A 26,618-nucleotide genomic window follows, 5' to 3' on the forward strand; every position below is an offset into this window, starting at 1 on the left:
ATCAACATTTATGTTGGTGTCCATTAGTTGTCATCTTATGGCTTATGTCTCCACACTTTGGAATACTCTGTGACCCAAACTTTCTCCTCCATTATTGAAATAGATGTTCTGAAATGTTATGCACCCAGTTCAACATTTCTTTCCTTCATCTATTCTTTCTGGAGAGTTATATTCAAATTCTAAAAATAATGCCCAAACCTGAGTTTGACATAGCTTGAAATAGGCCGAATTAGGAATTTTTCTTTTGAAATAACCCTATTGTTTTGTATCTATAAAGAATTTCCTAATGTGGATCAGTTGTCATCAAATTTGTAAATTTTAAGCTGATTTTATTCTCCTACCAAAGTGTGTGTGTGTGTGTGTGTGTCTGTGTGTATTTGTACACATACATGTGTTATGGGTTACATATTTATTATTTTGGGGTGAACTCTGGTTTTGGTTTAAGAAAGTGTTCCTACTCAGTAGTTTTGCATTTGCTTCTGCCTGGGTCAAAAATAACAAAAAATAGTTCACTTATTTTTTAGCACAAATACCCAGCACAGGTAATATAAATTAATAATCCACAGCTATACATAGCAAAGACAAGCATTTAATTTTTTAGGTAATTTCCTCATGCAAAGACTCTGGGTAGAAAAAGTTCTCCTGTTTTAGTCAACTTGTTTTTGCTACTGTAACCAAAAGACCTGACGAGAACAATTTTAAGTAGGAAAAGTTATTTTGGTGCCATGGTTTCAGAGGTCTCAGTTTATAGATATCTGACTGTTGCTCTGGGCCAAGGTGAGACAGAACATCATGACAGAAGGGTGTGGTGGAAGAAAGCAGCTGGGAATGTGGCACTAGGAAAGAGAGAGAGAGAGAGAGAGAGAGAGAGACTCTCCTCACCACAGACAAAATATGAACTCCAAAGTCATGCCCCCAGTAACCCACCTCTTCCAGTCCTACCCTATCAAGGGATGCACTCATTAGGTTAAGAATCTTATAACCCAATCATTTCATCTCTAAACTTTCTTGCATTATCACATATGACCTTTGGGGGGACACCCCATAGCTAGATCATAACACTTCCTCAAAGTTCTCTTGATCATTGGGTATAGTTTTTCTTTCACCACTCTTTACAGGTGGCCATCCATCCAGTATCTGGGGTTTATTCAGTGATCTTAGCTCCAGCTCTGCTCCTCCCCTACCTCTACCAACTAGTTTAAGCATAATGCTTCACCTCCTTATCCTAATGTGAGCAATAAACACTAATTTCTAAGCCTGAGGATCTAAATTCAGTCTGATACTCTCCTCAACCATCGCAGCCACTAGCATTTGAGCTACTCCTCAGGCTTGAAGTTCTTGCTAAATTTATGTCACTGAGAGAACTGGCCTGTTTTTGGTCTGGGCTATTGTGCATTTATTTTCTTACAGTTCATCTAGTGTTCATATGAGCTTGTAGGGTGTGTGTGTGTGTGTGTGTGTGTGTGTGTGTGTGTGTGTGCATGTATGCACATGAATAGGGATGTTTCTCAATCCATCATGTGCTGGAGTTGAATCTCATTGCCCTCTCCCTGGGAAGCTCATGCTCTCTGTATCAGAAAATACCTGCATCACAGTACCACCCAAAATCTTCCCATCGTGTCTGTGATTTTGCCATGATTAATGCCAGTCTGCCTTGTTCCTTTTCCAAATATGAAATTTTGGAGTCATCTTAAATCCAATCTTAGTTGTTCATATCCAATAAATCACCAAGTTAATTTTGTAATTGCAACATTTCACTTAACATATTCTAACAATCTCAGTGACTCATAAATATAATGAATATAATATTTATCTTTCAGAATTTTTATGAAGATTAAATAAGATAAATCAGATAAGAAGTACTGCAAGACTGGTATAGTAGATTGAGTAAATTGGCTACCAGCTACCTAGTGACCAAAATCAACCCAACATTTGCATTTTAAATAGTAATACTTATGAATTTTCACAAATTTACATATCTCACATACCTACTTAGAATGTCTGAATAAAAAATGGCACCTAATATGTACCTCTCACATAGTTTTATGACTTTTTAATTCACATTTTATTAGCTATCTGTGCATATGCAGTATCTCATTCATCTTATAAACTGAAACATTGGTGTGAATGGCTAAAAATTAATTAAGCATTAAAATTTAGCCTTATTCTTTACCAGGCACTTTTTTATGTTTTATCTCAATCATCTTTACGTGAATCTATAATTGATTATTATTATTCCCACTTCATACAAGAGGGGACCTAGGCACCTTAAAGCTAACTACAGTAAAGATGGTCCCAGGTAGAAAAGAAAAGAGGCAGGATTTTAATACCCAGAAACCATGTGCAGAGCTGAAAATATTGTCTACTATGCTGTTCTGAATGAATATGTTAACAGGATATTAATAGTGAAGTTGCTCTCCTTTGGGAAAATCCAGCTTGTCAAGTCCATTCTCAAGCACACTTCCCAAAAGTACACTCCAGTGGTGATGATATACATGGAATTGTTGTAAAACTTGTAACTTTCTAGTTATCGAGGTTCTAAGTATTTCTTTCCATTTATTTTTTAGTAAATCTTCTGGTAGCCACATCACACTCAGTATGTTCACTTATAATGTATTTACACAGAAATGAAACAATTGAATTTTTTCAATTGAAATTATTCTTAGATTTTTCTTCTTCCTAGTATAATAAGTAGGCATACATAATCTATGAAAGACTTAGAATGTATCCCAACTAAATTACATCTTCTTACTTTTAGTTCATGAATCAAATTTGTGGACACTTTTGGAATCTCTGTTTTGTCTTTCACTTTATTAATTAGTTATTCTCCCTTGGCCTGTCATCAGTTCTCAGTGTTTGTAAAATCACACAAGAGTTATTAGCAATATATTAAGAAGTATGGGGTTTTTTTTCCACAAATAAGCAGAGTAGTATCCTATTAATGTAATAATTCATGCCATGGCTTTGACTTGATACATTTTTTTAAAAAATGCTCTATAATAGACTTAACATATGTTTTGTGTTGTAATTCGATGTCTTTGTCTTGTTTTCTTTCTCTCCTTTTCTACTTTTCTCCTTTCTCTTCTTCTACTTTCTTCTTCTCTCTTTGTTTCAGATGATGTTAAGTTAGCTAATAAATTAGTTAAGTAAGTAATTAGTTTTGAGTTAGTCCTACCTTTGAGCATTCACTCAATGCAAATTGTGGCTTGGGTCACAGGATAACCAGACTCTTGAGAACTTTTTGTATGAGAACAACCACATTTTTTTCCATTTCCTCTTCACAGAAAGAGTGATAATTTGATGACATATTAATGCCTTTTCAATTTTAATAAGCAGTACTATGTAAATCTTGTCATCTACAGCAATATGCAGATGATGTTATTGAAGAAATTAAAAATATATGCAGTGTTCTGGGGTGCGTGGAAATCAAACAAATTACAGATGCAGTGAATGAACTAAATCTAATTCTTCAAAGGAAAGCAGAGGTAAATGTATTCATTTATTACACAGTAACTACATTAAACCAGAGCTCAGTAATTAATTAAGGAGAGTGATAGACTTCTGACTTGATAACTATACATCTGGGTGTGTTTGCATGTGTATCTGTATGTGTGTGCATACACATGGTATATATCAATCATTTGGGAGTAATGGCAGCTTGTTATTGTTATACCAAATAGATTTAAGTAAATGTAAAAGGACATTTCTTACCACTTTAACGTTTATAATTATCCTATAACTTCCAAGTGAAACTGAAATCAGTCCTACCTAGATAGATACAGCATTTCACATGTATAGGCTTTTGATGACTCTCACAACCACTAGTATTTGTCCTGATAAGTGCTGATGCTTGTGTGTACACGTACATGATTAGAAATGAAGGTATCAATTTTTCAGATATCTTTTACTGAATTTGTAGTGCATAATGCCACTATGAGTTGTGAGTGTATTTCTCTGGATACTATATCCTGAACTGATTTTTTGGTTTGAGGGTTTTGAAAAATGGGCACTTTGTGGTTTTTCTAAATCCCAGAAATAATGGAAGAATTATAAGTGTGGCTATTGCCAAAGAAAAATATGAAATCTGATTATAATGAATCTAAAATTATTAGTTTAGCATATAATAAAGCAGAAATGTATAAAAATAATAACAATGTAGTCCCCTTTTCTCCTCAGGGGATATGTCTAAGACCCCCAGGGGATTCCTGAAACCAAGGATAGTACCAAACCCTATATATACTGTTTTCTCCTATACAGAGTGTAATTTATAAATTAAGCACAGTAAGAGACAAACAACAATAACAATAAAATAGAATACTTATAATAACACACTATAATAAAATTGACAGCATTACTCCTCTTGCACTTTGGAGCTACTGTTAAGGAAAGAAAGGATTTCTTGAATGCCAGAACTGCACTGCAATAACATTCGATCTGATAACCCAGGTGACTACCAAGTGACTATCTGGCAGGCAATATGTACAGTGCAGATACACTGGAAAAAGGAACCCTTCGAATCCTGGTTGGGAAAGAGTGGACAGAGAGATTTCTTTGCTGTACTCAGAATGATGAATAATTTAAAAGATAAATTTTTGGAGTTTTCCATTTAATATTTTCTGAAGGAGATTGACCAACATAACAAATCTCAGAGAGTAACTTATACTTGATAGTGCATTTCAATATATAAAATAATTTCACCATATACATTAATCATTTAATTTTTATTTCAAATAGTCTTCAGCAATGGCATGAACTTGACATTTTAATGTTTATTTAATTATCAAAATCTGATGCTCATACTGCTTCTGTACAGGGGACTCAGACATGGCAAAACAGAGATTTGGACACAGGCCTGCATACACATTCTTAACATAGGTGACACTTCTTGAGAATGCTTACCTTCCTTACCTGCATGAAAGAAACACATTATACTTTCTTTAAATATGTCAGCCTCAAAATTTCCAAATGGTTGACTTAATCTGTATGTAATTATATTTTCACCAAATGTTTAAATCATTGTGCTTACTGTTTATCGTCTAAAATAGGGAAATGACTGTGAACATCCAGTAATTTCTTAATGTTTGTCTATATCTTCTTTTAATCAGGACTTGTTTTATGTAATTGGACATTGAAAACAAACATAGAAATTGAATAAATTATTTATATTATCTGAACAGTGACTGTGATGATTCTGGGGAGCCATAGAGACACATCACTAAATACATCAAAGATAAACATTGAGTAAAAACTGAAAGCACAGAGCATTAATGAAATCAAATCTTAATATTATCAATAAATTTCAAAATTCAATGTCTAAGACATATTTGGTTTGTTTCCATAAGTGTTCCTTCATGGATAAACACCTACTCTTTAACCTTCCAAAAATTATAAAAGTAAATGAAATAATTACACAGTCTCCAAATGGTCTTCATGTGTAGATATTAAGATCTATGGTCTATGATAATTGAAAACAAGATAAGAAATCTGATGTGATCACATTTAAGCTGATCATATTTTTCTATTTTGTGTTAGAGTAAAAAAATTTTATCATAGTCTTGAAAAGCATATCACCAGTATGTTTTGAAAATAAATGTTTTGATTAACTTAAAAATGTGGAAATTATTTGACACTAATGAAGAGCCTTCTAATAAATAAAGGTAGGTCATATTACCAAGGTAGTGATAACTAACTTTCAATAAGCAATTAGTTTCTTGTAGATTATAACATTTTGCAGACAGTATAAGCACCTAGAGCTAATAATAAGATACAGTGAACTTAGGATAATGCAGACATGGTTTGAATTCAAGATCTACCCATTTCTAGCTTACTGTACTTTGGAAAGCTAAATGCATTTCTGAGTTTCAGTTTTCCTTATTTCTTTTTTTTTTAATTTTATTTTATTTTAAACAAATGGGATACATGTTGTTTCTCTATACATGGCGTAAAGGCATACCATTTGTGTAATCATAAATTTACATAGAGTAATGTTGTTTGATTCATTCTGTTATTTTTCCCTTCCCCCCACCCCTCCCACCCCTCTTTTCCCTCTATACAGAGCTTCCTTCCTCCATACTTGCCCCCCCTCCCTAACCCTAACTCTAACCCTAACACTAACCCTTCCCTCCCCCCATTATGTGTCATCATCCACTTATTAGCGATATCATTCTTCCTTTGGCTTTTTGAGATTGGCTTATCTCACTTAGCATGATATTCTCCAATTTCATCCATTTGCCTGCAAATGCCATAATTTTATCATTCTTTATGGCTGAGTAATATTCCATTGTATATATACACCACAGCTTCTTTATCCACTCATCAATTGAAGGGCATCTAGGTTGGTTCCACAGTCTGGCTACTGTGAATTGAGCAGCTATGAACATTGATGTGGCTGTATCTCTGTAGTATGCTGATTTTAAGTCCTTTGGGTATAGGCCAAGGAGTGGGATAGCTGGGTCAAATGGAGGGTCCATTCCAAGTTTTCTAAGGAATCTCCACACTGCTTTCCAGAGTGGCTGCACTAATTTGCAGTCCCACCAGTAATGTATGAGTGTACCTTTTTCCCCACATCCTCGCCAACACCTGTTGTTCCTCGTATTCTTGATAATTGCCATTCTAATTGGGGTGAGATGGAATCTTAGGGTGGTTTTGATTTGCATTTCTCTTATTACTAGAGATGTTGAACATTTTTCCATATGTTTGTTGATTGCTTGTAGATCTTCTTCTGTGAAGTGTCCATTCATTTCCTTAGCCCATTTGTCGACTGGATTATTTGAATTCTTGGAGTAGAGTTTTTTGAGTTCTTTATAGATTCTGGAGATTAGTGCTCTATCTGAAGTATGATTGGCAAAGATATTCTCCCACTCTGTAGGCTCTTTCTTCGCATTGCTGATAGTTTCCTTTGCTGAGAGAAAGCTTTTTAGTTTGAATCTATCCCAGTTATTGATTCTTGCTTTTATTTCTTGTGCTATGGGAGTCCTGTTAAGGAAGTCTGGTCCTAAGCCGACATGTTGAAGATCTGGACCTACTTTTTCTTCTATAATCTGCAGGGTCTCTGGTCTGATTCCGAGGTCCTTAATCCAGAAAAACAGAATTTGCAGGATTCTTGTGAATACAGTAATCAATAAAGGGCCCAGATGAGTGTGCTGCTTTACTGAGAGTCATTATTATTTCTGGAGGTAGTAGGGAGAGTACTCATGGCAGCTTTTGAGAATCTTCCTCATGAGGTCCACATGAAGGCTACAGTTCCCACAGACATGTTACATCATCTCACAGCCTTATGACAAATATGAACCTTTGCCATAGGAGGGGACCAGATGTGGGAATGTGGACATGTGTCTTCCCTTCAGTTAAGACTATTGACCCTTTCCAATTCAAATGTCCAGTACTTGGCGAATCAGTAGAAACAAGTAACAGATCAAACAATGACAAATACATAATTTTAGGAAGGAGCACTTTAAACAATGTTGTTATTCTAGGTATAAAAACAGCATCTTCAAAATATTTTCTGAAACTCCTTAAAATAATAAAAATGAAAATTTTCCCAGAAATATCAAACTTTCAGTATATCTGAAGCCAATAGAAGACTTCATATAGAAACTGATTACTTCCTATGAAAGCCATGCACAATTATAATGTTCACGTTATAAGAGCTCACATTCACATTTCATAATCCTATGTATGTAGGACCACTAAATCTTGCATATTTTTCTGTGCAGCTTAACTCATTATATAAAAATTTTGTCATATTTTTATAAGACTTGAAATGATTTTCATGCATAGAAATGAAGAAAAGAGTTTTATTTAATATATGTCAGTGGTCAAAATAGGTAATTCAATAACCACTGCCACCCAAAATAGAACCTATTTGTTTTTAGCAGAATTTAAAAGTTCATTTATTCTATATCATCTGCAGTCATACTTTTTGTCCTTCTATTTTTTCCATTCTATCTTAATTGTGAGTCCACCTATTTAAGAATGTTGGCACAAATATTAAGTACATTTTGCAGAATTTGTGCAGTAACCGACTTTAGTTAACAATGCCAAAACAATTCAAACTATCCTCCCACCACAAACCTAAGATTAAAGAAATACTGAGAAATCCAGGTCTACTGCCAACAAACTCTGAAATTTGAGAAGTTTTCTTTTTTCTTGGCTGTAGTTTTGGTCAACTTGCAAGAGACTATTTCCTGCTTTACAGGGAAGTAATTAGGTCTTTATTAAATGCAAGCTTTGCCAACTTGAAGAATTATGTCATAAATGCATTTATGCTGTATTCCACATTCCCACTTAGCTCTGGAAACAAATTTCTGTCCTTCAAATAATATTCCAGAATTTCACCTAATATATTTCCATTAACTACTCACACAAAAATGAACCACAAAAATGAAAAATATGTTCTTTCACATTGTGGTGTAGGTGGATGTCATGGTGATTTTATAATGTAAGTCTGTATTTTTAAATAAATTGGATTCTAGTTAAGCCAGGTTAACATCTTTAATAGTCTCACCCATGTGGATGCAATGAAGATCTTACATGTAGTTGTTAAGATCAGTGGTTGATGCTATATGCAGATGAAATATTTTACCTAACAGAAAAGCTTGAAAAGGTTCATATGAATGATGCTTTTAAGTGAAAAGTTTTATAAAAATTTAATTATATTTTTAGATGATAGAAATGTTTCCTCTTTAAAGAAATACTATAGCAAGTTCTATATCTTTTTTTTAATTTATTTTTATTGTATGGGATACATGTTATTTCAGTTTGTACATGGAGTAACAGCATACCATTTGCATATTCATATATTTACATAGAATAATGATGTTTGATTCATTCCGTTATTTTTTTTCCTTCCCCCCCACCCCTCCCACCTCTCTTTTCCCTCTATACAGTCCCTCCTTCCTCCATTTTTGTCCCCCTCCTACCCCCCATTAAGTGTCATCATCCACTTATCATTCCTCTTTTGGATTTTTGAGATTGGCTTATCTCACTTAACATGATATTCTCCAATTTCACCCATTTGCCTGCAAATGCCATAATTTTATTATTCTTTATAGCTGAGTAATATTCCATTGTGTATATATATATATATATATATATATATATATATATATATATACCACAGTTTCTTTATCCGTTCATCAACTGAAGGGCATCGAGGTTGGTTCCATAGTCTGCCTATTGTGAATTGAGCCGCTATGAACATTGATGTGGCTGTATCTCTGTAGTATGCTGATTTTAAGTCCTTTGGGTATAGGCAGAGGAGTGGGATAGCTGGGTCAAATGGTAGGTTCATTCCAAGTTTCTATATCTGTTTTTTAATTAATTGAATTTCCTTTAAAACAAACTTCAAAATTTTTACTCAAAAATGTTTAGGGCTGGGCATGGTGGCACATGCTTGTAGTCCCCGCTACTCAAGAGACTGAGAGAGGAGCTCAGGAGTTCAAGGTCAGCCTGGGAAACATAGTGAGACCATATGTATATACACTTTTTAAATTTTTAAAAGTCCTGTGTCAAAAAATTAATCTGATCAGAAAATTGAATTTTATTTTGAACTGAAACTTTAATTTTAGTGAATCTATTAATAACCCTATATAATTTTCATGATAATAAAGTTAGAACCAGAAAATCCTAATCCTAAGTAATTCAAGTATAAATAAATAAATAAATATGTCATAATGCTAATGGAAATGAACATGAATAACAATGAAAATGAGCATAAATAACAATGAAAATAACCAAAAGTGAAACATTAGATTGTTAAATTTTTAAGATATGATTCAAGATGTATTGTTTTTCTCTAGTGTTTTTTAGCTGTTTTTTTTTTTTTTTTTTTTATTAAACCCCTAAAAAGAAAGAAAGAAATGAAACTACACAGTGACTCTTCAGAACTTGATCTACTTCAATCCAGCCCTCTTTTTGGTGCTAATCAAAGCTTGCTCTGAATAACTGCTAATGCTAAGACAACACTAAGTAGAATTGGAAATGCATTGTGTAAAATATTAGTTATTGTCATGAAAGGGAGATTGAACCTAAACAATATCTGCAGAACTATTCTAATAATAATGAAAAAGCTGAGCTGTTCTAGTAATTTTTAAAAAATCAAATAACCCACATTTTTATTACAGTATTCAGAAACCTTGCTTTCTTCATACAATTTAGAGTCTCTCTTTAGTAAGCAACATGGATATATGATACCAAGAAATATTTTATCTTTTTCTCATTTCAGAGAAATTTTGTCATTTAGATTTTGGACATTACAGGCTTGCTTACTTTGTGAATTTGTTGTCTGAATAACAAGTATGTTTTGTACCTTTTTTTCAGAGTTTTCATCAAAATTCACAGACTTTAGCAAAAGGTAAGACTTACATACACTCACATGTTTTAAAAAGAAAGAAAGAAAGAAAGAAGGAAAGAAAAAACTTAGTTATAGAACTCCAAATAATTTTTTTCAAAGTTTAATCCAAATACTGTAGTAATATATGCCCACAAATGTGAAATACTTTGTGAGGGGAAAAAATACTTTACTAAAACCCTTTCACTGATGGAAGTGATAATTCTTTAAGGCAATAAAAATCCACATTATTTTAACTTTCATTCTGATATATTTTAATAAAAGGAGAAAAGAGATCTATAAAAAGTAAAGAAATATTAAAAACATCCTTATAGCCATGTCAAGACACTGCAAACTTTTACTATTCATTATACTCTGATGTAAAAAAAGATTAGAAAATTGCAAATCTACAAGTCACTAGTTTCAAAATTAAATTCCATCTCTTTTTGAAAGACTAGATAAAAGGATTAGGTTCTGGAATAACCAGAATTCACAAAGGTTCTGGGCCTATTTTATTGGAAGCTACAAGAGGACTTTTTCTAGAGAAAATGGTGGATGTGAGATCATGTGATATAGAGCAGGGTCCAACTTTCAAATCAGGCAGAACTAGTTTCTCATCTCAACTCTGTCATTTCTTAACTCTGTGATCCAAGAGATTTCTTAACTCTTTGATCCTTGGTTGTCCTAATATACATAAAACATAAGATAATACTTCATTGCAGGGTGTGGTCAAGGCTGGTCTTGTTTGCACAGGCATAGATGGTTTTTGGCACAGGATCACTGCATGCATCTTCAAAGAGACTGACTCACAGATATTCAGTTAGTAACTTTGGATGCAGAGATAACTCTAGTTGCTTCCGCATCCTTACTCTTTTCAGTAAATAGTTGTGTACAGAAGGATGTCCTCTCTATTCTAACTCCCATATTTAAAAGAAGACAGTCAATTATATTTGAGGAACTCCCCCACCTCCCTCACAGAAGATAATGGACCAACAGAGGGCATGGAGAAAAAACCTGAGTGACTGGAAAGACCACTGTTCTAGTTATTTATAAAATTCCAGACCACCATGGAGGAATAGACAGGATGAACAACCTCCTCACAATATTATCAGCACAGAATCTAAGGGGTTGTGAGTGGAATGGACAAGCTGGAGGAAGGTCAATATGGAACTGGCCCCACTTCTTTTATGCTAGGAATGCAATAATGAGTTTTCTTCCCCCTCGTATTCCTCAGAGGATTGAATATGAGATTCCACAAAAGTGTACAGGAATGTGTATGGAGACTTATCTCCTATGATAAATTACGACAGATTCTAATTACTATATTTAATTGCATATAAATTGTCATTGCTTCTTTATTTCACAGTGCTATAATTCTTTTCCAGGTATAACTCAAGTGTGATACGCATTATTTCACCATATTTCTCCACCAAACCCAGGGCTTGTGTCCTTAATACATTTTGATGATATTATTTAAAATATGTTCTTCATTCAGAGCTCTGGAAAGTAATGCCATGCATATGCACACATCTTTTAAACAACCTGGAGGAAGCAAATAAGAACAGACTTTCTACACACACACACACACACACACACACACACACACACACACACAATATAATTTGAATAATTATAAATGATTAAGGTTCCCAAAGTATGTGCTAGGACTTGAATTAATAATATTTCTAACCCAACTCTATGATTTTCCAACTCTATGATTTTTTTTAAATACATAATCATTGGCAAGTTTGCACAAGATTGGGAATTATTGACCTGAAGTTTGTGTTTCCTGCTTCTTTACAATTTGGGGACTGAGAGAAAAGATATTTCCATATATTTTTAATTCTCTACCTCCTATGGTTCAGGAAAATCCCTGTTGATTAACCTCAAGAGATTGATGAGACCTCTTTTAATACTGTCTTTATGCTGCTTTACTCTTCTGCTTCATTAATTGCTGCTGATGATTTCTCAAAGCAATTTAATTAGAGGTTTTTTTGTTTTTTTTTGTTTTTTTCACTTTGCTAGTTCCTCCCATCCCAGGCTGTTTCAACAACGGGCACAATTTAAGAAATGTAGTAAATAAGTAAAATTTGTCTATCTTATAAACTTTGTACAAAATTATGAATAACTAAGTGAATAATATCACGTGTTGAACAACAAAGAATGTTTAATCATGGACAGAGCCCCGAGGGGCAGGATGTGGAAGAAGTTCATGCTGAAGCTGGCTTCTTTCCTCAAGTACTACATCACATGCCCAGCACAAGAGCATGGTTGACCATTAAAGGAAAAGCTAGCTCTTTGTTCCATTGTTTTTTTCAAAGCAACTAGAAACCAAAGAGCAACATGTTTCAGAAACAACTTACAAGGAAGTCCAATGTGTTTAAATAAACAACTGTGCCAAGTGACTTGGTCCAGCATATTTTGGAATCCTATTACAGCAGATCATTTCTAATGAGCATCATTTCCAACGGCATGCCTACTAACTTGTTCTCTCTGCATCGCCTCAGCTGCCAGGGGGAAACTCTCAGCCCATTCACCTACTCATTTTTCTTTATTCTTGACAAATCTCTTTTAGTAATAATTAGTACATGTCTTAAATATCTAATGGCAAAATTCAAAAAAGGCTTTGATTTTGAAGAGATTTAGTAAGCATCACAAATCCTTCATTTTAATTTTGTTTCAAATCCCAGTCATGTACTGTTATCATTCTTTTTTTATATCAGCACACTGTAGTGCTAGTTAATGATAAACATCATAGCATAATCAAATTTGTTATGATTAATTCTCTAGATAGCATTTGTGTAAAATATTAATAAGCCATGTTACATATTCCTTGTCTGAAAATAATTCTAAATAACCATAAGTTGAAACAAAAATTATTACAAATTATAGTTGATCAGAATGCCAAGTTAATAATAAAAGAATCTCCACTTGGTGACTAGAAGGCCGTGTTTGCAAAATTTCTGGTACTGAAAGTATGAAAGAGTATTGATAGTTAAACTACTAGTGACTAAGCCAGACTGCATTCAGAGACACAGATGGCTAATTGGCTTCCATTGGTAAAAGGTCATTTTAATTAAATTTTACTTAAACTTTATTATAAGAATTTTCAAAGTCATAATTAATGGCTTATGATAAATACGACCCTCACAGAAGTCCTAATCTTTACCTTTCTCCCCTAGGCTTTATAGAGAGAGTGACAACTGAACTGTCCACGTCCATCTACCAGCTAATTGATGCCTATTGTCACAGCTTTTATGCAGATTTTCAGCCTGTAAATGCACCTGGAAGCATTTACAGAGTAAATCCTGGGCTCCATTCCCATCTCAGCTTCACTGTCTATGCAGTGCATAACATTCCTGAGGCCTGGGGGGGCAGGTGAGTGGTGGTGGCAAGTTTTCCCACAAAAAGGGTAATTAGTTTTTACACAGCTTCTAATTAGAGCATAACTTGTCTTGTTCTCACTTGCACGAGCAAATATTTCATACAAATTTAGAAATTAATTGCCATAAACTTGTTCTTATTGCTAAAAGAACTTTTTAAAAGTTCCGATTCTCTCTGGTCATTTATTCCTCCTCTTCTTCCAGTCTCCTCCATATTAAAAAGAATTGCTGTCATCAATAATCATTATGGAAATAGAAAACACTCATCCTATTAGGTGGCCACCATAAAATTATTTTTATAGTATTTGGATTTAAATGACTTATGTTAATTAAGAGAGAGAGTTTATAAACAGAAAAAGAAAGCACTTTGATTCCCATCAAGTTGTTGAGTGGTAGATATTTTGTGAGATTAATACTTTGATATAGTGAGAATTAGCCAAGGATTACTCAAATTGCAATAAAAATGAACCACAATTATGCATAAATAACTCTGGATTTTAAGTATAGTATATGATATAGTATTCTCTTAAAACAATTAGAGTAATATAGCTTAATAAATTTAAATTTCTTATGGACTACATATTTAGGAGAATACTGATTAAATTAAAGTTGATATGAGAATAGTAATTTGTTAGCGAATATATTATACCTAATGCATTCAGTGTCTCAAATAAAAACTAAAAGGAATAATTTAGTAAAGATGAATAATTTTTGCTTGACATGTATTTTTTGCTAGTAAATGAAATGTACTTACAGAGTCAACTTAAGAAGAAATCTTACCTATGTACATAAAAACCTACACATACACACATTTCTTTCAAATTCATGGAATGGAACATTTATGCATTTTTCTCTTTCTTAATTTGATGAATTCTAAAGAGCTGATATATAATATTATAAATTGCTACTCTAACAAAGTATTTCTTATAATTTTCTAACCACCAAAATATATTCCTTAATTTTAATTCACATGGAAAATCTCTAAATAAATGAAGATAAAGCTATATGTATAGAACAAGCACTGAGTGTATATACTTATATAAATAGATATGAATAAATGTAATATAAGTATATATAGTATATAAATATGCACATATGGATATAAACATCAAATGCATCTGCAAATTTAAAACATTGTGTATTTATATAAATATAATCAATCTATCAAATTCTCATCTTTCTTGACATTAGACTACATACAGAAATCCTATATTTTGAAGATCCAAAAAATTCCACTAGAAAACCTCTAGAACTAATAAATTTCAGCAAAGTAGCAGGATATAAAATCAATATGTGTAAATCTAATGCATTTCTATTCATAAGTGATGAATCCTCTGAAAGAGAAATTAGGAAAACCACTCCATTCACAGTAGCCTCAAAAAAATAAAATAAAATACTTGGGAATTAATCTAACAAAAGAGGTGAAAGACCTCTACAATGAAAACTAAAGAACATTAAAGAAAGACATTGAAGAAAACCTTCAAAGATGGAAAGATCTCCCATGTTCTTGGATAGGCAGAATTGACATTGTCAAAATGGCCATTCTACCAAAGGCACTATACAGATTCAATGCAATTCCAATTAAAATCCCAATGACATTCCTCATAGAAATAGAGAAAGCAATCATGATCTTTATCTGGAAGAACAAGAGACCTCAAATAGCCAAAACAACCCTGAAGAGAAAAAGTAGAACAGGAGGTATCACAATACCAGTCCTTAAACTATACTACAGAGCAAGAATGACAAAAACAGCATGGTATTGGCAATAAAATAGACAGGCAAACCAATGATACAAAACAGAAGACACAGAGACAAAACCACATAAATACAAGTCACCTCATACTAGACAAAGGAGCCAAAAACATACAATGGAGAAAAGATAACCTGTTCAACAAATGGTGCTGGGAAAACTGGAAATCCATATGCAGTAAAATCAAATTAAACTTCTATCTCTCACCATATAAAATCAATATGCATTTCTATTCATAAGTGATGAATCTTCAGAAAGAGAAATTAGGAAAACTACCCCATTCACAATAGCCTCGAAAAAAAAAAAATAAAATACTTGGGAATCGATCTCACAAAAGAGGTGAAAGACCTCTACACTACACTGAGAACTACAGAACACTAAAAAAATTAAAGAAAACCTTAGAAGATGGAAAGATTTCCCATGTTCTTGGATAGGCAGAATTAATATTGTCAAAATGGCCATACTACCAACAGTGGAATTCAATGCAATTCCAATTAAAATCCCAATGATGTACCTTACAGAAATAGAGCAAGCAATTATGAAATTCATCTGGAAGAATAAGAAACCCAGAATAGCTAAAGCAATCCTCAGTAGAAAGAGTGAAGCAGGGGGTATGGCAATACCAGATCTTCAATTCTATTACAAAGCAATATTAACAAAAATGGCATGGTATTGGTACCAAAATAGACAGGTAGATGGTACAGAATAGAGGACATGGACACAAACCCAAATAAATACAATTTTCTCATACTAGACAAAGGGGCCAAAAATATGCAATGGAGAAAAGATAGCCTCTTCAACAAATGGTGCTGGGAAAACTGGAAATCCATATGCAACAGAATGAAATTAAACCCCTATCTCTCACCCTGCACAAAACTCAACTCACAATGGATCAAGGACCTTGGAATCAGACCAGAGACCCTGCATCTTATAGAAGAAAAAGTAGGTCCAAACCTTCAACTTGTTAGCTTAGGATCAAACTTCCTTAACAGGACTCCCATAGCACAAGAAATAAAAGCAAGAATCAACAACTGGCATAGATTCAAACTAAAAAGATTTCTCTCAGCAAAGGAAACTATTAGTAATGTGAAGAGAGAGCCTACAGAGTGGGAGAAAATCTTTGCCACTCATACTTCAGATAGAGTGCTAATTTCCAGAATATATAAAGAACTCAAAAAACTCTACACCAAGAATACAAATAATCCAATCAACAAATGGGCTAAGGAAATGAACAGGCACTTCACAGAAGAAGATGTACAAGCAATCAACAGATATATGAAAAAATGTTCAACATCTCTAGTAATAAGAGAAATGCAAATCAAAACTACCCTAAGATTTCATCTCACCCCAATTAGAATGGCGATTATCAAGAACACAATCAACAATAGGTGTTGGTGAGGATGTGGGGAAAAAGGTACACTCATACATTGGTGGTGGGGTTGCAAATTAGTGCACCCACTCTGGAAAGCAGTATGGAGATTCCTCAGAAAGCTTGGAATGGAACCACCATTTGACCCAGCTATCCCACTCCTTGGCCTATACCCAAAGGACTTAAAATCAGCATACTACAGAGATACAGCCACATCAATGTTCATTGATGCTCAATTCACCAGATTGTGGAACCAACCTAGATGTCCTTCAATTGATGAATGGTAAAGAAACTGTGGCATATATATATAATGGAATATTACTCAGCCATAAAGAATGATAAAATTATGGCATTTGCAGACAAATGGATGAAATTGGAGAATATCATGCTAAGTGAGATAAGCCAATCTCAAACACCAAAGGAATAATTATCTTGCTGATAAGTGGATGATGACACATAATGGGGGGGGGGCTAGAATGGAGGAAGGAGGGACTGTATAGAGGGAAAAGAGGTGTGGGAGGGTTGGGGGGGATGGAAAAATAACAGAATGAATCAAACATTACCCTATGTAAATTTATGATTACACAAATGGTATGTCTTGACTCCATGTACAAACAGAGAAACAACATGTATCCCATTTGTTTACAATAAAAATAAATGGTAGAAAATCTTTTCCACATGCACTTCAGATAGAGCACTTATCTCTAAACTTTATAAAGAACTTACAAAAAACCTTACAACAAAAATACAAAGAATCCGGTCAATAAATGGCCCTAGGAACTGGCCAGACACTTTACAGAAGAAGACACACAGGCAATTAATAAATATATGAAAAAGTGTCAACATCTCTAGTAATTAGAGAAATGCAAATTAAAACAACTCTAATATTTCATCTTACTTCAATTAGAATGGCTATTATCAAGAACACAAACAATAATAGATGTTGGCATGGATGTGTGGGAAAAGGCACACTTTTACAATGCTGGTGGAGTTGCAAATTGGTGCAGCCACTCTGGAAAGCAGTATGGAGAATTCTAAGAAAACTTGGAATGGACCTACCTTTCGACCCAAGTTATCCCACTCCTCAGTTTATACCAAAGGACTAAAATCAGCAAACTACAGTAACACAGCCACATCAACGTTTATAGCAGCTCAGTTCACAATAGCTAGATTGTGGAACCAACCTAGATGCCCTTCAACACATGAATGGATAAAGAAACTGTTGTATATATACACAATGGAATACTATTCAGCCATAAAGAAGAATAACATTATGGCATTTGCACATAAATGGATGGAATTGGAAAATATCATGCTAAGTGAAATAAGCCAAGCCCAAAAAATCAAAGGCTGAATGTTTTCCCTGATAAGTGGAGAATGATATATAATGGGGGTGGGGGTGGGGATGAGAGAATAATGGGGGAACTTCAGAATATGTAGAAGGAAACGAGAGGGAGGAGGGTATGAAAAATGGTGAAATGAGAAAGATATCATTACCCTATGTACACGTATGATTACACGAATGATATGAATCTACACTGTGTAGAACCATAGAAACAAAATGGTGTACCCCATTTGTGTACAGTGAATCAAAATGCAATCTATAAAAAATTGAAAGCTAAATAAAGAAAAAAGAAAGAGAATATTTACAGCACTTTTTAGCAGCATAGTCCAATAAGCACTGACTAGCTGACATTTTGAGAGTCAAGAACCTGGGAAGCAACTTAGGTGGAAGGGCCTGGCTCAAGAGCTTATGAGTTGCAAACTGTCCACTGAGGTCACAGTCATCTCAAGCCTCATTGGGGCAGAAAAACCCACTTCCAAGATCACTCAGTTGGATGTTGGCACTCCTCAGTTCCTCAGGATATGTAGGTTTGGGAGCTTGGATTCTTTCCAATGAGTTGTCTCTGAGTGTCCTCAAGACATAGCAATTGTTTATAACCTAGAGCAAATGATCCAGCAGGAATGAGAGAATTCATGAGCCAGGGGGCACAGAAAGAGAAAAGGCCATCTTCTGAAACCTCATCTTGGCACCATCACATCTGCCATCTTGGTACTGTGAGAAGTGATGACACCAGGTTTTGAATACCAGGAGGAGGAATCATTAGAGACAATTCTGAAGGTTGGCTACCACACTGGACAGAGGCAACAAAGAAGAAACTAAGTCAGCCATATCTCCAGAAACATAAGTACTAACAAGCCAGGACAAAAAAATAACAAAGTGGCAACTTCCTCTCTGACTTTAGTCATTAAGACTAGATTTAATGGCAGGGGTTGAAATTAATTTATTAAAGTTCAGAACTCCAAAATAAAACAGTTGATAGATTTGAAACTGCATTATGATCTACTGCATGACTGCTGTCAGCGAAGGCTCCATGCAAGTTAGCAAAGATAAATGAGAATGTATCTTATTTAGCATAAGTAGATTGAACAGTTTTTCCATAATTTCATTATAGTGATTAAGAATACATTTATATTTAACCTAATTCTCTCATGATATAGGAAAGAAATTCTTCTTTAACTTTATCCTCTTTATGATTGAAAGTGATTTTATCTTACTCCATGAGAACATAAACATCTTTTTATGTATATATTGCATCATAATTATTATCTCAATAATTGCATATTGTTAGTTATTTTTCCTAAATCACCTTTTACAAAGGTGCCAAGGCACATTTGTGAGCAGGACTGTATTTTATGACCTTTAGTCTCCAAAACATTTCCCATTATATTATAGATGCTGAGTAAAGACTTGTTAAAAGAATATAAATAAAATCCCTTGAATAGAGGAACAAGTCAGCCTTGGATTGTAAGATGGCTACCTGGGGCCTGGAAAGCAACAATACTTAGGCTGCATCTTGTTATTGCTGAGGACAGGAATATCAATTGAAGATGTGGTGACTGTAAAGGAAGGAGACACTCCAAGAGCAAAGAAAATATTATAGTAGAGATACAAACTTAGCACTTGAGGACCTGGGGGCCAGCATCTATAAAATTGAGTTCACAGCAATTATTGACAGTGGAAAAGAGGTTGGTTGGCAATGGTAAAAATTATTAGGAGTAATAATTAATAAGGCAGAATCACATTGTATGAAAGATGTTATATTAAAAAGTCAGTGAAAATTATTTTTTAAAATCCCTTAAACCACACATAAAGTATAATACTATGTTACAAAAAATAGAATACCAAAATAATTATGGTTAAGTGTCTAATGTGTATAGTAATGCATATTATGTAATAAAGTATATTCATGCAAAAATGACCTGACACTTTTAATTATGAGAGATTGTGAGCACATGAACAAACTAACACACATTCTCTCCAAGAGAATGTTCTCTTTATGGAGAAGACTTAAATGACATTTACAGACTCCTTGTCATATATCCTTTGCCATCAAAAGGCATATGTGTAGAATTTCATCTTTCACTCATATTGCTAAAGATTCATTTATAAACTTGGCTCATCACATTACCATGTTAAGAAATGTGTGGGAGACATATGTAATCTCTCTTAATATAAATACTGTGCACACACCAACCAAACGTTGGTATGTAGATTAACATAATGGACTCTGAATCAAAAAGCATTATTAAATACAAAGTCACTAAATAGTAGGAAATATTCAGTTCACCAGCAAGATGTAACAAAGTAAAACAGTTGACAGAAATGCAAGGAAAGGTTACAGAGCTACTGTAATAGTGGGTTATATCAATATTCCTCTCTTGGGAACTGATAGATTGAGATATATTGGGAAAAATCCCAAGAATGAGTCATTACAACTAACAAGCTTGATCCAATAAATATGTATTGTACCCTACAGGAAATAATTTAGGAATGCAATTTCTTCTCAAGCATACATGGAACATTTATATTAAATGACCAAAAACTAAATAGTAAAGCAAATCTAAACAGATTTCAAATAGCCTATATAATACAGATCTCATCTACTTCCTGCAGTTTAAGATAGAATCATTAAGAAAATATAAATGAATTGTAAATTCAAATTTGTGATTTTAAACGTTTATGAATGGAAGGATTCTCCTTCCTGAGGGACAATCTGAGAGTTGGGAATTTTTCCTATTCCTTCTGTGCTGAGTTGGGGTAGACATGTTGTTGAACATGTGCTAGTTCAAACCACTGTCTTAGCCATCAGCAGTCCCCAAACGGCTGGTACCCTTTCCTGCCAACAATGAGATGCCAGCAAGACAGAAACCAGTCCCTTGAATGCTCTTGCCCCTATAATGTCTGGTGTTAGATATAAGTTTGAGTCTTCTATTTTGGTCCCCAGGGCTAAGCCAGGAGTTGGGAATTTCCTCCATGATACCCCTCGTTGCCAGGGGAGATACTCTGGCAAGTGAGTGGCATGAATTTTCCTACCAGTTTTGATGTGGCTGTTTATGCCCTCACCTTGAATATAGGAGCCTCTTCACTGGTTTCTGGATTTCCGACAAAGGGAATTGATGAGTGTATTGTTGAATTGGTGTGTCTGTGGATGGGGAAAGGGAAAGGAGGGACTTGGGGTTCTTATTCTGCAATCTTGCTAATAAACTCAACATAAATTCTTGAAGTAACCTGTAAAGCACACTTTTTACAAGCAAACATCACTTTATCATTTGACTTTTGACTATAAAAATAATTGACCCATTTAGAAAGCTATTTCCTTTAAAGCATTCAGCTTATTGAATCAATGTTGCTTCTTTTTAGCTATAAAGCATTTTCTTTCTCCTGCTGGCTTACATATGCTGGAAAGAAGCTGTGCCAAGTGAGAAACTACAGAAATATTCCAGTCAAAAAATTGTTTTTTTTCTTGGTCAACTGGAATGAAACGTAAGTTCAATCTTTATCCTAGCTGGATCATTTATCTAATAAAAGTCAACATTTCCCTTTTTTTTTTTTTTTTTCTTTTTTTTAGCAAAGGGAGTGATTTGAAAAAAAAAATAGATGTTGCCCGTTGATGTGATTCAGTGGCGTAATAAATACTCTAGTGCTCATAGATAACTGACTGGTAATTCAACAGATTAAAAGTCCATTTAAAACCTAGAGAAGTGTCCAATCTACATTATTGAATTGAGAAAAAAAGGGAAATTAGAAAAAGGAGAGGAGTTATTAATCATTCACACACTGGATAGTAGGGATATTTGAGTCAGGGCTGGAGAAAATCCACATATAAGAAGAATTCCCTAAAATATAATCTCCATTTTCTCTCACAAACCAATTGCATATTTGCTTAAGTAATCAAGTTAACATCTATGTATTGTGCAACTTCATGTATAAGTTAAGATGAGTAGTTCTTATTATGTCAAAAGGGTGAAGTACCTCCTCCAAGCTTCCCTTGCCTTCTTCCTCCTCAGTAGGTAGCTCCTCCTCCCCATCTCTTATTCAGAATTTCAGGGGCCCATAGGCCTCATCTCAGGCATTTCCAAGGTTACTGCTGCTCTTCTTGCCTCTCCTATGACAGTATCCCACTGCTTTACTCTCTTTCCATCATTTTTCTGTAATCTCTGCTGCTTCACTGAGATCAATATTCTCATCTCAAACAGAAGAAAATCCCCCAGCCCATTCTCCTTCAGCTCTTTCAAAAGGTCTGTCTTTCTTGGAAGAGGACCTGACTCCTAGAATTATACTTTCCCATAAAAAATATATGTCAGAATGTCTAGGAGTCAGAGGATGGTGTTAGATAGCAGCTCTGGCATCACCACCTTTCAGTGGAGACTGTGCCCTGAAACATGGTGTGAGACCTTCAGTTCTCAGGTAGTATGGCCCTTACATCCTCAACCAAATCTTCTTTGTTCTGGGACTCTTACAACCTCTATCTCTTCTTTTAACTTTTTAAATTATTTTGGCCAAAGACCAAACTTTCAATTACAACACCCCTTTCTCTTGAATAGAAGCAGTTTTGCTTGTGAAATTCTTCAGTGGTTTTCCAATTCTTTTAAGGTAAAGTACAATCATGTAGTATAAAGCACAAGGCCCTCAGTGCTTTGGGCCCTACCTACCCTCTGTACCTTGATTCCAAGAATCAGCCCCACCCCCTGCTCCAGCAACTAGCCACTACCTGCATCTGATCTGCCTACCTTAGCAGGAACTGAGAAGTCACATCTCTGTCAGAAGTCCTCCATGTATCAGGATACAGTACTGCCACTTGCCTACCTTGGGAACACCTAATTATCTTCCACTTCCTCTATTAACCTTTCTTATAGCAGTATATAAAATTGTCCATCTTTGCTTTTGTTGCTTGGTTGGAATTCTGAATTTCTCTCTGATGGTACTTATTGGACTTGTTAGTTCACATTTTTATTTGCTTCTGCCAACTGATGCAAAGATGTTTCTTTTTTAAATTTTATTCAGTCCCCAGCAGCTAAAGCCACAGAAGATAAAGTAAAAGTCCACTGAATGTTACTAGGCAAATTAATACATTTTTAGTAACATAACTTCTTAAAATGTGTTATTAACCAGCTCAATCACTAAAATTATTCATGTGACTTAACTAAAAATTTTTCCTGGTTATTTCCAAAGATCAGATTCATTTTCAACTCAGATTTATGATGTCATATAGACAATTCAAGAGAAAAATATAATTCTAAAGTCAATTTCATGGACAAAAGTATCAAAATAAATTAAAAATCATTTTGAAAAACATCTGTATGGATATATTTTTCTTTTATTAAAACTGTTCGAGTGTTATTTTTCCTATGAGAGATTCTTTTATTCCCCAATAGAGTTAGTTATTTCATCCTGAAATTATTTTTCACTTCATTTCCATTCAACATATTTACTCACTGTTTTGCTAGGTGTCTATAGCATTCTTTATATACTTCCCCAACAGGTGCTTATTTCACTATAATTTAAAGTACATTTCATTGCTAGATTGTAAATTTAAGGACAAAACTATGTGGTTTAGTAGGTCTTGACATAGATTTTGGTCACCTTTTATGTCCTATTCACCACAATACACCCTCAGATTATATTATCTAGTCTCAATTTTACAACAAAAATATGAAGCAAGTATTGTCATTCCCATTTTACAGACCATAAAATTGATGTTTATGAAACTTAATGAACTTGTCCCAAGGCCCACAACTAGTAAATGGCAAAACTGGCATTCAAACCCACTCTCACTCCTGAGCTGGTATCTCACATATTGTTTCTTACAAGTGAAACCTTGGGAAGAGTGTTTACAGTGCATGAGTAGTGCTCACATTTTCAGTTAAAAACAAAACCAAAAGAAATCTCAACCTCCTCCCATTGTCCTGCCAGCAGTCATACCCTTTTCTTCCTCTGCTTTATAGCGAAATCTTCTAAGGTTTTCACTTTCTTCAGTTTCTTCCCTCTGTTTTAAAATCTGCTTTAATCAGGCTTTTCTCACTTCTGCTTCACTAAAATCGCCCATCAGAGTTAGCAATGCTTGTTCCTCCATCCTTATCATGGCCTCCCAGAGAAATCTGGCGCTGTGGATCTCATACTCCGTCTTGAAATTCACTCCACTTGGCTCACTCCTACTTCACAGGTCATTCCTTCTCCACTTCCTTTTCTTCTCTCCGACTGATCATGATCTTGGCCCTTTGCTCTTCTCTGTTGTATATGTTCTTACTCCCTTAGTTTTTTTCTTACAGTCGCATCCTTTAAATATCATGCCAACAACTATACAATCTATATCACCAACCCAGGCATCAGTCACAAACTCCAACTTACTCACTCAATGTGTCTAAAACAAAATTGCTAGTCTTACTTTCTAAACTGTTCTACTCATAAATGGCTGCTTTAGATAATCAGGTTTCATTTTCATTGTTAAGGTCAAAAATTTTAGCTTGAATTTTCTCTCTCTGACCCCATGTCCAGGATATCCTACTGGCTACCTTCTCAAAATATATCCACATTCCTCCCAGTTACCACTGGTCTAGGCTACCATCAAGTCTCCCATGTGTGTCCACAAGGGTCATCTGACGACCTCCAACTCCTCTTTAGCCTTTATAGCTCTTCTCACACCACAGCTAAAGCAATCTCTTTAAAATGTAAGTCAGCCCATGCCATTCTTGTTTTTAAAAATCCCAAATGGCATCCTGTCCCATTTCACTCAGCCAAAAGTCAAATTCCTTGCAGTAGTCAGGGGTTTGTTTAGTCTGATGTTTCTATTTTATACCTGTATTAATAGGAGAGTTCTAAACAATGAAACTTTAGATCTCCTCCATTTTTACTATTAAAAACTCACTCTGCATTTTAGGAAAATGATATCATATATAAGAAAAATTATAAAAAGAGTTTTAGTGACTACTCATTTTTAAATGGTACAGTAAGGTAAAAATGCAGTTAAAACTTGAGATATTCTGGTGTCTGTTCCCTGGGTAAATAGAAGAAATCTGACTCCTCTTACTGAATTGTCTCATAAAGTATTTTTCATGCCTTTTTGTATAGACAAAAGATTCGTTTCCTTTGATTTTTAATGAACAGCAGAAGTTTTAAAAAAAGGTTTCCATTGCATGTGAAATTATTCTGGCTTTTAAAATTCATACATATTCAAAAGTGAATAAATAACTATTTAGAAAGCATGTATTCTTTCCATAGAATAATTTATCTTTATTAATAAAAATGAAAGAATTGATACTGGCAGTAACTATCAACTGTAACTTATCTAATTTTGGTCACTGTCAATATGAAAAGCTCACTAACAAGTGATGTTACACATGAAGAAGCTCAATCTAATGGGGGAAAAAGAACATTCTAGATGAGAATAGGAATAAAGTGAAATTGCAACTTCTATTCTTCCACAGAAATATGAAAATCTAATGGAAAGTCAATTATAGGTTAAAGAAAGAACATCCAAGAAATCACTATGCTTTCCATGGTATCATCAACATTTTATGTTGCATTTCAGAACATTTTAAGCTAAGAAATATGTCCACTTTACCTATAATAAATATTATAAGTATGAAAGTATATAAAAAAGGACAGTTTTAGACATAAACACTTTAATATTTTAATAACTCTAAATTTTCCAGTCTTTAAAAATAGAATATTTTCTTCACTATAGTCTTTCCTTTATTCCTCTCCCTTACTTTTCACTAGAATTTCATCTCATCTGTCTACAAAAATATATTTTTCATACATGTGATTCTTCAATGCACAATGTTAATGTAAACTATTACATTACTGATGGGATAAATGAATATACTACTGTTATACAATCTACTATTTACCAAATATTGTGTTATTTAATAGTTGTTTCATTTTATGGATAAGAAAAAATAAAGCTTAGAAAGGTTGAATGAATACATTGTTTAAAGAGGGTCATCTTATTCATCAATAGGGCTAATTTTTGAACACATATATTTTATATGTTCAAATCCAAAATTTGAACTCATCCTCTCCATACACAGCTTATATACTGGCATTTCAAATTTAATATTAACTCCATGACATCATGACCTAAACTATACACATTGTACCCAGTATTTCCATGCAACTTCCTCTTTCTTCCATTTCTTATCAGTTAAAATTTTCTTACTATTTCATAATCTAGAAACTGGAATTGCCATTTAATTCTTCACTGTCCTATTCCAGTACTATGCTGCCAGCCTGCTGTCAGTTATCTATTTTACCTGTACAATCATTCTGTCTTTCCTCCTGTTGGTTGCTGCATTACCACCCCAATCCCAGCCTGTTTATCTAAGGGAACACCATACTGAAAGGAGAACTATGCACTTCCTGAAAGTCAGCTATGGTCACTGGGCTGAAATGATTTTCCCATGTCCCTAAAAAGGTGTCACTAGGGTTTCACTTGAAAACTG

At 34.2% G+C, this 26,618-nt stretch overlaps 1 protein-coding gene across 1 annotated transcript in view; it reads left to right on the forward strand.

Moving 5' to 3' along the window:
- PIK3C2G (phosphatidylinositol-4-phosphate 3-kinase catalytic subunit type 2 gamma) overlaps nt 1-26,618 on the forward strand; it is a 376,626-nt gene that overhangs the window by 84,077 nt on the left and 265,931 nt on the right. Inside the window, 4 exon segments of the mRNA XM_079141521.1 lie at nt 3,363-3,485; nt 10,321-10,354; nt 13,513-13,708; nt 21,538-21,660. Coding sequence (XP_078997647.1) covers nt 3,363-3,485; nt 10,321-10,354; nt 13,513-13,708; nt 21,538-21,660 — 476 coding nt within the window.

Source organism: Sciurus vulgaris (genome assembly GCF_902686455.1).
Source record: "Sciurus vulgaris genome assembly, chromosome: 5".
Classification (NCBI taxonomy): Eukaryota; Metazoa; Chordata; class Mammalia; order Rodentia; family Sciuridae; genus Sciurus; species Sciurus vulgaris.